This window comes from Phaenicophaeus curvirostris, chromosome 16 (genome assembly GCF_032191515.1).
Source record: "Phaenicophaeus curvirostris isolate KB17595 chromosome 16, BPBGC_Pcur_1.0, whole genome shotgun sequence".
Taxonomy (NCBI): Eukaryota; Metazoa; Chordata; class Aves; order Cuculiformes; family Cuculidae; genus Phaenicophaeus; species Phaenicophaeus curvirostris.
In genome coordinates, this window is record NC_091407.1 from 1873880 (window position 1) to 1886099 (window position 12220).

The 12220-nt window shown below is 38.2% G+C and overlaps 1 protein-coding gene across 2 annotated transcripts in view; it reads right to left on the minus strand.

Moving 5' to 3' along the window:
* Nucleotides 1-208: 208 nt before the first annotated feature.
* The window catches only part of SMG1 (SMG1 nonsense mediated mRNA decay associated PI3K related kinase), a 54657-nt gene continuing 42645 nt past the window's right edge, over nucleotides 209-12220 (minus strand). For both annotated transcript variants that reach the window (XM_069870502.1, XM_069870503.1), the window contains 17 exons: nucleotides 12009-12181; nucleotides 11357-11636; nucleotides 10620-10892; nucleotides 10255-10489; nucleotides 9916-10142; nucleotides 9178-9328; nucleotides 8896-9085; nucleotides 8201-8670; nucleotides 7721-7858; nucleotides 6708-6860; nucleotides 6194-6373; nucleotides 5751-5978; nucleotides 5094-5305; nucleotides 4789-4895; nucleotides 3881-4060; nucleotides 3612-3718; nucleotides 209-2945 (listed from right to left, as the gene is read on the minus strand). In XM_069870502.1, coding sequence (XP_069726603.1) covers nucleotides 2868-2945; nucleotides 3612-3718; nucleotides 3881-4060; nucleotides 4789-4895; nucleotides 5094-5305; nucleotides 5751-5978; nucleotides 6194-6373; nucleotides 6708-6860; nucleotides 7721-7858; nucleotides 8201-8670; nucleotides 8896-9085; nucleotides 9178-9328; nucleotides 9916-10142; nucleotides 10255-10489; nucleotides 10620-10892; nucleotides 11357-11636; nucleotides 12009-12181 — 3382 coding nt within the window. In that variant the 3' untranslated portion in view covers nucleotides 209-2867. The remainder of the gene's footprint in view (nucleotides 2946-3611; nucleotides 3719-3880; nucleotides 4061-4788; nucleotides 4896-5093; nucleotides 5306-5750; nucleotides 5979-6193; nucleotides 6374-6707; nucleotides 6861-7720; nucleotides 7859-8200; nucleotides 8671-8895; nucleotides 9086-9177; nucleotides 9329-9915; nucleotides 10143-10254; nucleotides 10490-10619; nucleotides 10893-11356; nucleotides 11637-12008; nucleotides 12182-12220) is intronic.

Here is a 12220-nt window from a genome sequence, read left to right on the forward strand (position 1 = left end):
CACCCAAGAAAAAAAAAAGGAAGTAACCTTGTATCTTTATAGGAAGCGCATTATATTTTAATAGATAACGTAACTCACACAGTCCTATTTAGTAGCAAGATCCATGCAGCGAATGGGCATTTTGGGTTTGCCATATTGTCAACGTTTACCAAGCAAAACGCATCAGCTCAGAAAGGGTCACAGCCCCACAAACTCCCAAGCGTGTGAGCTGTCTCCTCAACATTAGTTGCACATACTTAAGTCACTACATTAATGGGGGATGTTTGTATTTGGCATTTTATTCTCCCCTGTAATTTTCACAGCCACAAGCAGTTTTGCAGAGAAAGAAATCATGACTACATATTCTTTTTTTTTTTCTTTTAAAACTTTATTAAATTACGCAGTAAGAACCCATCTCCACACAAGTGTTTCATTTCTGGATAGCAGAGGTATAATACATGAGCCACAGGTGAGTGCATTACCCCTCCCTCCTCCCCAGCTTCCAAGAAACAAAACAGCCTGTATAATACACTCTTGTTACTATGGTTCTCCAAACAGAGTGTTCACAAGGTTATTTTTAACTGGAGAAAAACAAAAACGACTGACAGTGCCAAGTGTCTTGTTCTGCATATGAATGTTCTTCACTACAACATTCAAACACCTCCTTTCTTGCAGTGCTGGCAAGGCAGGGGCTTCAGGAAGCGATGGCAGTGGAATGCATTTGCACTGGTATCATCAGAATAAAGCCTGTGACTTCCCTAGGGTTAATCAGGCATCAGAATAAAAAAAGTGTGTCTGTTGAAAATTCTCACACTTCAAAGTGCATATCCACAAAAAATTGGCAACAGAGGAGAAAGTGAATTCTAAGACCTACAGAGGAGGCAGAGCAGTTAGCATAGTGCAAAATACTGAAAATAATACAGGTTTGTCTGTTACTTATGCCTGGTGGTAATTTACGTTATCTGCAAACTACTAGCCCAGCTTTCTACTCAGGTGAACTTCTGCAAATCCATTCAATTAAATGAATTTTATGCCAGTAGTGGGCTTGGCTCAAATTCTTTTAATACTCTTTGCTTGACAAAATGCTGTATTTTAAATGTGGTTTTACCCTGAAAAGTAACTAAAATGGCATAAAGGATCTTCCCACGTCTATCTTTTTTCAGCAACTGTGCATAATGAATTCAACAGGTTTACAAAAAGAAACTTTATACACAGCTACGCAAATTCATCTGGGTTGAGAATGCCAGTGTGCATTTCTGCTTCAGTTATCAGCACCTGTAAGATTCTGTAGTTGTAATTTATTTGCGTTTGTTTGCTCTCAGAAAAGGAAGCTGCCTTTTCCTAAAGGTGTCCCACTTTAAAAAGGAAGCAAGAAGTCTTTCAGACAACTGGCAGACAAGCAGGACATTGATCTAAGTAAGATGATGTTTTTAGAAAGACTTTTGACCATAATCACACTTTGAGTGTAGAACTGATTAAAAAAAACCCAAAACCTTGTTGGAAGATTTTCTATGGAAGCATTATTGAATAACCATCTACAGAAGTAACATGGCAAAGGAAAACTACTTTGCAGAAATCTTTACAGATCTAGTTGAACAAAAATTGGAGAGTCCTTCATTTCTTGGATTGTATGCACACCCCTGTGAACTGAAGCACTATAATTTACAAGTGTAAACTAAAAGTATTAGGAAAGTGAAGTAAAAAGCATATCACTGTACCTCCACCAGAACATCACTTTATTGTTTTTCTGTCATCAACAATGTAAAACTCTACTAGATACTCTATCCTGGTCTTTAAAAAGGTAAAGATTACATTGGATTAGCTACGTTGTACGAAAGAAACTACAGCAATCACAGTAGAATGCGATTGGAGGGACAATTTGAATTACAAAAAAGTGTACACTGCAAGCAGAGGGAAGTGCACATTAAATCAAATGCCTGTAGGATTCGTTACTTTTAAATGCACAGTGACAATTTTGAGAAACTGTACATAATAGAATCACAGAAATGACTTTAAAATAACCAAAATTACATTTTGCATTTGACCGTCCAACTCAGAAGTTACCACTGATGTTTTATATTTTCAGTGCTTTTGGAAAATTTGTTTACCAAACAAAATTTAAGTTGTTAATTTGACTAAACTGTGAAGTAGAAGGATTGAAATAAAAAGTATATTGGAAGTACGCCTAACCTACAAGAATAAGCCAAGAGAGGTGTGTGCAAGGAGAGGCTAGGAGGGAGGAGAGAAAGGAAAGAGGAAAGAGAGAACAAAGGCTTTTTCTTCTGTCTCAGAAGTTCTTCCAATGCAGCGTAAATCTGATGTACAGCTCTTTGCGTTCAGTCCATTTCTGAAGTTTACATTTTGTAGCCTTTTTCCATACCAACTGGTCAACTCAACCAGCACTGTTGCCACGCAACAAGAGTAACAAGAATCTGAATGCATCAAATCTTCCCTTGCTGTGATTTCTTCATGGCCCCATTTTTTCTGTTTTTCTTTGAACAGGGTTCGGTGTTTCCTGAATTGTTCACAGGGTCAGGTGGAATTGAGTTCCAAATCACTCTGCGGTTTGTAGCATCCTGATTTCTTTCTGCAGCTAACCCCCACACACGTTTGCAGTTCTTCCGTAGCAGAAAGACAAACCGTGTTGCTCAAGCGGTGAGCGTTCACCCTTGACCGTGGGGGTTGCAGACCATTGTGTTTAGCGTATCCCTGAGTGCAGCTATCCTGCAGGATTCACTTCCCAGTGCACCGAGATTTCCTAGGTTTCCTCAGATTAAGCCCCAGTGTGCACCACCACTGACCGTGGTGTGGCTGTGGATGCCTGAGGCCGCGTTGATTCTGGTGGATGTCTGACCTCGCTGAACCAGACTGATCTGCTTTCTCCCTACTCATACCCAGGCAGTCCAACCTTCATACAGCTGAGCCAAGTTATCTAGATTAGTTGCTTCCTTAATCACAAAGTCAACCTATTGAAAAGGTCAAACAAGTAATTAAAAATAAGCTAGATTTTTAAAAGTCTTTAAGTGATCTTAAAACATAGTGTGGAATGCCATCTGCAAATACAAAATTTCAGTGAAAATATCTATGGTAACTGTAAACTTAACCATACAGATCTTTGTCTAAAAATGGAGATTTAAAAAAAGATATCATACATCACTTCATTCATAGCCCCTAACTCAAAAATAGTTACAGCATTCTCAAATTTACACAGACATCTGGGTCCCAACTTGGTTTCCCAGAGACAGGATGGCGGCTGTGATCTGCTAGTGCTCACAGATAGGTTCTGTCCCTTAGACAGCTGCGCAGGTCTCATGTTCTCCCTGGGTAACAGCTGTGTAACACATGTTAGCTGATACACAAAAGGCAATTTTATTCAATTCCTAAGTTAGATTTATATACATCTACAACACAGAAAACAAAAGGATTTGTGAAAAAAAAGAAGAACGCAGCAATACAAGGCAGCAGCATACACTGATCTGCACTGGAACATAAATCCCACGTCTCAAGAAGCCTCCCCCCATTCACAATAAGATTTTAGTCTTTAAGGCTTACTTCAGCACACTTAAACACGTGGTTACTACCTAATATTTAAAACAAGTACCAGAACTGGAACTTCACTGTTTTCAACTCACCTGTTCAGCAACAGACATTCTCCTGTTGGGATCCACATCTCGGCCCTCCAACTTGGCTTTGACCCGCTTCCACACACTAACTGCATATGAATTCCTTTCCTGCACAGCTAAAGGTACAACAATAAAATTAATTCAATTTCACACTCCTGTACAGAAACCCACTGAGGTGCTCTGGGGTTTTTGTTGTTGTCAGTGGTGGCACTTTTATGTGGGGTTGTGGTTTTTTGGTTTTTTTTCACTTGTTTGGTTTCGTTTTAAGCCATGTTTACCTTTTCCTGTTTTAGGGTCCCTTGCTGTTTTTTTGGGACTACAGGCAACACTTTTGCCAGCTCCCGGGACTGTGCTTGGAGGAGTATCCGCTGACGTGGCAAGATTTTTCTGAATTAGCTTTCTTGCATTCTGTGACATCACCTCTGGCTGAGTTTTCTGCCCTGTATTGCTACGCACAGCTGTAAAGAAAGTTTTACAGTATTCAAAATAATATAGTATAGATGCAAGAAAAAGCACAATTAAATATGTATCAAATGTAGCTATCAGGATTTCAGTACAAAGGCATTTAAAACTTGTATTTTAAACTCAGTACCAGTTCTTTCTTCAATCTTTGCTTTCGATTTTCTTTCACAAGAGGGTTTTTTCCACTGCAAAACATTTATTTACATTAAGCCTGTTTTTATGCGCCCTCTTCACCTCTAATTCTATCATTTTGCATAGCAGTTATAAAACACAATTTTTGTTCTTTACAGAAATCAGGGACCTTCATGTAGTCCAAATGGTGACAGTAGAATAACCCTTCAAATAGAAAAAAATCCATGCTCATGAGAAACTACTCATGTTTTTAACTGTAAAGTAATTAACACTATGCAAATGTGAATGCATTTGTAGGGTTTCAGGATTAATTCCAAAGTCATCACAGATTTTCATACTAATTTCAACAGAAATTACAGTTCAGTTGATACATGTGATAATGCATTCCATGCATTTTGGGGTTTAAGGAGTGAATTCAGATCTAAAAGGTGATTCAAAAGTCATGATCAAGTGGTCATTCAGTATTGTATGCTGGACGACTTGAGTTTTATAGGGTTTTATAATCTTATAGAAACCGTCTGTATCTCAAAATTTAATAAAAGTTATGATCCCCTCTAACAAATTCCTGATCTTTCCCTGAGGAAAGTATTACCTGCAGCAAAGGTTGGCTGATATGTAGCAGCTGACGTTGGGCTTGAGCATTCATTTGCTGTATCCGTGACTAAGGGTGATGCAAAACCCACCAGATTATTGTAGACGCTAGGAAACATAACGGAGTTGATAAATATTCATGCAACTACTTGACTTATTGAAAACTCAAACCCAAAGTTAGGTCAGATTTTGCAAAAAGATTTCTGCGTCCTTAGACAACCACCAAGTAGGCGCCCATGCCATGTTTCTGCTGCGGACAAGCAGATCAGCAAAATACCTTCATCTGAGAGAGGGTGATTTTCTTACCTCTGGCTCTGTGTTTTTAGTTCTTTCAAGGTGGGAGTGATTTCCTGCAGCATTTCAACATGTTCCTGACTGCGGACTTGACCCATAACCTGAACTAATGTAAACAAAACCGTCTGAATATTATCTTGCCATGATTTATACTCGCCCAAGAACTGCCTAACGCTATTCTCATAGGGAACATCTTCACCATCTGCCAAAGCCGCTTCTTCATCCTGTAACGAAGATGTGCAAAAATGTTAACTACTTGCTGTATTTTGGCTAAGAGAATAAAGTTGAGCATTCCTTAACCTTTTTGGACCCTCAGTTTGTCTTATGACTACAAATAACCATAGGTTTCAGCAGTTATATTTCAGGAAAATAAATCTTAAAACGATCAAATGCTTTACTGATTAAAGACCATGGGCACTTGTAAACACAAAAACAGCGTTTCAACTGCAAAATTAGAGAAAAGGTGCAATTCAACCACAGTCTGGTTAGCCTAACGCTAGAAACCAAGCTTTATGAATTCTTAAGAGATTAATTTTGTGTGTTAACTCCATGTGCTTGAACACATTTTACTCTTTCTAGATACTTAAAAAAATCAGAGTTAAACATGTTATTTTTCTTAAACTATACTGACATGGGTTTGAGGAATTAATCTAGAAGTTCTAGGGATACCTTTGCCATAGCTTTCAGTAGATGTTTGACATCTCCAAGCTGTCTGTTATGACCCGTGAGCACAGTTTTAATATTATCCACCAAATTCTGAATTGTTTCACAAACTGTTTCGATTTGCTGCTCTCTTTCTGTTTGCACTGTTCTCTGTGTAGATATTTCCTGGGTCAACTGCTTGTGAGCTGAGTGAAGCCATTCAGAGCTGCCGATGGGATGTTCAAGACCAGTGCCCTAAAAACAACAGAAACGTTTCTGTATCCAGAGATAAACACTCAATTACTATGCAGATGCTATTGCCAACTGTTTATCATCCCACAGAACAGACTGTAATCCACAGCCCATTAGAAGGTGTACGTAATGTTAATATAGAATAAAATACAAAACTGACAACTCCTGATTACAGCAATTCTATAATGTTTACATATTTTGTTTTTACTGTTACATACCACTCTCTGAAGCAGGCGAAGCTCCAGTTCAGACACTGAACTGTTGAACTGCGATGCAAACGAGCACATTTGTTGACAGCGTTTGAGAAGTTCAAATAATGCAGCATCAAGATTTAAGGCTTCTGCTGTTCTTGTACGTAAACTTTCAAAATGGATGATATTACTGCAGAGGAAAGTGACCTGAAAAATCAAAGCAAGAGTGAGAAAAATTACTCCAATTAAACTGTATTACACAAACTGCATTTGCTCCATGTTCTCAGAAGGAAGAATTTTAAATGCAGCAGTCAAGTCACTCCATTGTAGCAGCAGTATCACCTCAGGGTCATCCAAACCTGCAGCAGTTCTCCTAGAGATCATTCATACTGCCTTTAAAGCAGAATTCCCAGACTATCTGCTTATCCATGTTTGCTCTTTAGATGCTGAGGAGCAAGAATATCTTCTACATAAATCTCAAGCAGGAAATAAAGAGCAAATACACTTATCAATCCATTAGGTCTACACTTGCGTCTAGTACCTGACTTGCTCTCTGACTTTCTTTCAGTACGAGGTTTCTTCTTTCAGCAATAGTAGCATCAAAATCTTGCAAGACTGGTGCCAGTGCAGGATTAGCACCTCCTGCCCATTTTAAACGTTGCTCGATACTTGCTTCAAGCGCTGCTAGTTTCTCCTGCAGTGGGGAATAAAAAAAATACATAGATAGAGATAATCCAAACTGATCGATGTTATCTTAAGCCTAACTGCCAGTCATTTAAAAAAAATTAAATATACATATATAACAGAGGCAGACATATTCTTATACCCATGTAAATAAACAAATGTGGTATTCCTGACTGGAAAATGTTAGCTTATGCTGTTTAAAGGTCTATTTTCAGCACACATCACACATCTAGATTTTAACCAATCAAAAAAAAAGCAAGTAAAAAGTAATCACATTTTTAGACTGGAAATTACATAAAGTGATAGCAAGATTATTTTACAAATAAACTTCAAAAATGATTACACACGATACCTTCAGAACTAAAAAGAAAACTATATTTCAAGAAACTAAGCAGTATTTATTGTAAACAATTAAATATGGCTGTCAGTAATGCAGAATTAGTCTAAAAAGCTGAGCCAAGCCACAGCACACAAACCTCAACACACAGAATAATTGATATGCCCAGATCTACAAAGGAAGCTTATGGCACTTAGCTAATAAAATGAGAGTAATGATGATCCAAGTTAGAGAAACTTAAAGAAGAGGAGCATGATCAGCCATCAGGAAGAAAGATACTTTCACATATTCCTATTTTTGATCATGAAACTGGTTTACTGGTATTCCAGAGAGAATATTTGGTAAAAGATGGTAAAATCAAATAATCTAACAGTATCCATCAGACACACTGAAAGTGATCAATGAAAATACTACTGATTCTGTGCTTGAATAGAAACAGAAAAAAACAATCTGGAGGTGGCAGCCAATTTAGCAGTTTGCGTTAGAGTCATGTTCTAAGATGCTGCTGAACAAATCCCCCCAAATAGTAGTACCTGGACTGTTGCAATCGAAGCTTCAATCTGACTGAGTGTGTGAAGTTTCTTTTTCATGCTGGCTAAAATTGCAGAACGAGGTGGAGGAGTAACAGAAATAGCTTGTGGGCGACTGATGAGGAGATCCTCATGCTGCCACTTTAAGAAAATAATGGGTACACTTGATTATCAATTTTGCTCAGTACAAAAAGCTTTGCTTCACAAACAGCTATTCTAGTACTCAAGTAAGCTTCATAAATAAGGGCATTTTAAAACGTCTAAGTGTCAGACAATACCAACACAATTAAAAGTTCTAAATCATCGGAGTGTGTTAAATTACATGAGTAAATCTTATAAAGCAGCTTGTCTTCAATTTAAAACCAAAATACTTCATCAAATTCACTAAAATACTCTAAAGCTCATTCAACAAAATATAAAGTTCTTCTTGTGTTCGCTTTTCACAGACAGTTTGGAGAGAAATAACATGGGCTGTGCTCTTACCTGGAACATGGCAATGTGCAACTGTACTCTCTGAAGACTGGTCTTGCAAGATGAAATACTGGTTTCGAGCCTGCGCACCAGGTCATGCTTCTTCCATGCTGTATCATATGAACTAGCTAATACTGTTGCCCTGTTCATGACCAACTGTGAGAACCTGCCAATCTGGATGTTGTGCTCCACAGCTTTCTTGCACAGGTCATCCACAGAAACTTTGCTTTCTGCCCCAAAGTCTTTAGCTTCTACCTGCGCAATGATATCAACGCCCAAAGCACTGATGAAACTGCACAAAGTAAGTCCCAAAGCTTGATTTGGAAGGCCAATTAAAAGCTGTCTCACGAAGTCAGCTGTAAAAGCCTTGATTGGTTTAGCCATTTGGTCTTCACTAAAACAAGAGTTTCTGTAAAGGGTTTTCACGTTAACAATTTGAACAGGTCCATTTACTGCATTCTGGTCTTCAAGCGAACTGACTCCTTTTAAAAGGAAGAAATAGTACTTTTGTTATAAACAGAACATTTGATGCATCTAGGAAAATACTATCTGATCTATATACACAGCAAGATTACAGGAATTATTTTTGATTTTTGCATGCTTACCATGTACCAAAGGCAAGTTACAGTGAGAATAACCACATTCTTCTCAAAAGGACACAAGATGAGAAGCAAAGTGATACTGAGTAACAGATAACATTTATTTACCTGACAGTGTTTTAGAAAAGGTACCACAAAGCCTGAAAAATTCTTTAATTGTTTGCAGTCTCTTCAGAAAGAAAATTTCCTCTAGAACTTGCCGATTATTGTCATCATCAAAGAAGTTAACTTGGGTGCTGCGGGCTTCCCTAATTATGTCAATCTTACGCCAAGCAACAGGTATTTCCATCTTGTTTAGCTGAGCAACGTAAAGAAAATAAATTACTTTTGTTTTCAAAGAACTTCCATATTCCTGACTCAAAGAATGCTCTGAAAAGAACAAATTCATACCTTTTCAATCAATAAACCAAACGCAGTCTCCACTTGAGCGAACATCCCATCAAAGGCCACCAAAAGCATCTGACCAGCTGACATTTTGGGAGTTTCATCAACTGAACCATTTCTTGGCTGAATCAGCTCACCATACTGAGCATGAAGTACTCTTTAAAAAAATAAAATTTATGTAATTTTGATTGTCTACAAGAATTAAATAGCATTTTCATAAACTAATTGATGACACAGCTAGAGCTCTTTCTAACCCCCCACTTCCCCGCTTACCACAAACACTAGTGCTGCCTTTATAAGAACAGCTAAGGATACTCTTTCTGATTGGTTGCGGTTTTGTTTGTGTTTTGTTTTTCTTTAATCAAGTCACTAATTCGTTATGCAAAATGCTGCTCATCAAAACTCCTGACATGAGGAGTGCCATGGTTACAAGCTCTCCATTCCACAGGTTCCTCCAACAAACTGAAGGACTAGTTACTACTTTTAGCACCCCTTGACTTCAAACATAAAATCACAACTGCACATTTCGTCAAAAGTTGACTACCAAAAGTCAACTTCAAGCAGATGTAAATGTAAATTGCTATAGCTCTGTATTTCTGTGTGTAACCCTTAGACACTGTACTCTGCTTAAGGGTATTCTTGGATAGGAAATGCCCGTACAAACAAATAACAAGATTTAGAGAAACTACTGCTCTGCAGTCTTCATTCTCTCATACATAAACTACAAAAACCCCCATGATTTACCTTGCAACATCAATGTAATGAGAATGTGTTTCTTCCTCGAGTCCCATAGCGGCATTTCGTAAGTAGGCTTGAAGAGATTCAACCAACGTTTGCAAAGGGACTCCATCAGTTGTTTGATCAATAAGGTTATCTAATTCATGAAGCATACTTTCTAAGGTGTACTCTCCTTTCATTAGGCACCTAAGTGCTTCGGGAAAAATGATCTGTCGGAAGTTTGAGTTCAATTCCTGTTGGGAAGCAAGTATGAAAACATGAGTAATTTTCCCCTCTCAAAAATTATCATATGCAACATCTTTCTCATTCAGAATGAGGAAAGGAAAACTAATATAAAAGTATTACCTGAAGTGAGATATATACTCCATTTGCTAAGTGAACAGCTTCTGATGCTTCAATTGGGTTAGGAATATCTAAGTCCTGAGGTACAAGATGACACTGCTTCAGCAACTGCACAAGGCACGTAACATTCCCACTCATGCTGCAAAGCTCCTCCAAGAACCAGGCTCCATCTCTTGAAGTCAAATCAACCAGTTGCTCTCCAGCACTAGATGCTGCACCTTCCATCATCAGATTACGCCTAGATGAATTATGACACTTGAGACAACCTGCCTGCTATTGCATTCTGCGTATAATCATGTCACTTGAATATTACTTTTATGTGGACTCAAGCATGAATGCATACAAAAATTTCACAAGAGGCAACTCACCTCGTCAGCGTACAAAGAGCAGAGATGATAACGCTTGCTAAGCTCAGTGAGCCTTCCTCTCCATTTTCATGAAGGAAAACTTTTATGCAACGCTCTATTTCCTTCAGCTGCTCTTCACAAACAGGTACAGTAACTGCCTCCTGTTTCAACCGCTCCACCTGCCTGATGAGTCTGCTATTTATATCTGCTGCATAGCGCTGCAGAGTCATTTCTGTAGCAGTTATGAACTGACACATACTTGGAGGTGGCTGAGGAGCATACTGCATTTCATACCTGTAAAGCAAAAGTACAATGACAAAATTCTCCCTTCTCAAGCACTAACAAATTGCATTCGGCTCTGTGGGTAGGAAAATACTCCACATTTTGAACAGTTCCCACAGACTGAAAATCTGCTTTAATTAAAAAAAAAAATCTTTGCTTGGCTTCAATGGTTTTTAAATGCTCGAAGTTCCTAAAACCCCTAAATATCACTACCATAAAGCCCCTAACAGGGTCTTCTGTTCGTTCACTACAAGGCAACATTACTTGGTTCTCTTTCTGTAGTACAAAGAATAAATTCTGGAATAGAATTTTTAAAGCAGTTTTTCATCTTTTTTCTCCAAACTTCTGCAATTAAAATTTAATTTTGTCTTGCTTTAAAATTAAACCGGTACTCACAAAAGTATTAACTTTTATTAAAAATTTAAAATTCTGTTAAAATTAAGTTCTCCAATCAATCCATTATTTTGTCAACTTACTTCCTAAAGATATCCTGACAGCGCTCTATTGTCATGTTACAGATGAGTTCTTCCATCCAGGTTTTCCACTGCTCTACTCGGTGCTTCTGAAACACAGCTTTTGGGTACTGAAGAGCTACTGTTGCATAGTTGTGCAGCTGTTCAAGACAACCACGTAAGACAGATCTTCTCTGCTGGAGAAGAGCACCAACTTCTCCTTCCAGCTGTTCACACTGACTGATTAAATGTGCCTGGCCTGCATTTTGCAGAAATGCTGTTGCTGGTACGTAACTCGGAGGACCTGTTAAGAAAGACGGTTAAAAATTAAGACTCACCCCTGAAGTACACATTTTGGAATATACAAATACTGCACGTTAGCATCTTTTGAAAAATATTCTTTTGCTTGGGGTAAAGGAGGCATGGAAAACTCATATTGAGAATTTTGAGCACAAGGCAAGACAATAATCTTGTGTCCAGCTAGGGTAAGACAGACAAATCCCTTCAGACAGCTTGGCAAAGAAACCTTCAAGTGCCCTCTGAAGAATATCCTTTCTTTTAATTTATTACATACAAGTCCTTGACTTTAAGTCAGAGGGTGCTTGTAATGCCTCCTGATATTAAATTTCATTTATTTTCAAACCATCAAAAAAAACCCATAAATACTATTTTATACCTAGGTCCATTTGTGTGCTGATTTCTTGAAGAAGACTTGCAAGTTGTGTTGCCTCTAAATTACTGAAAGCAGTTTGGTAATGTGTTATCCACTGCTCAAACTCATTCAGCTTCACCTGGATTGCTTCCTGGACAGCTCTTTGTTGAGACTGCAACTGTGTGTGCTCAGAATACCTGAATTATTGAAGCCACAGAATCAAGTAAGTACTACAA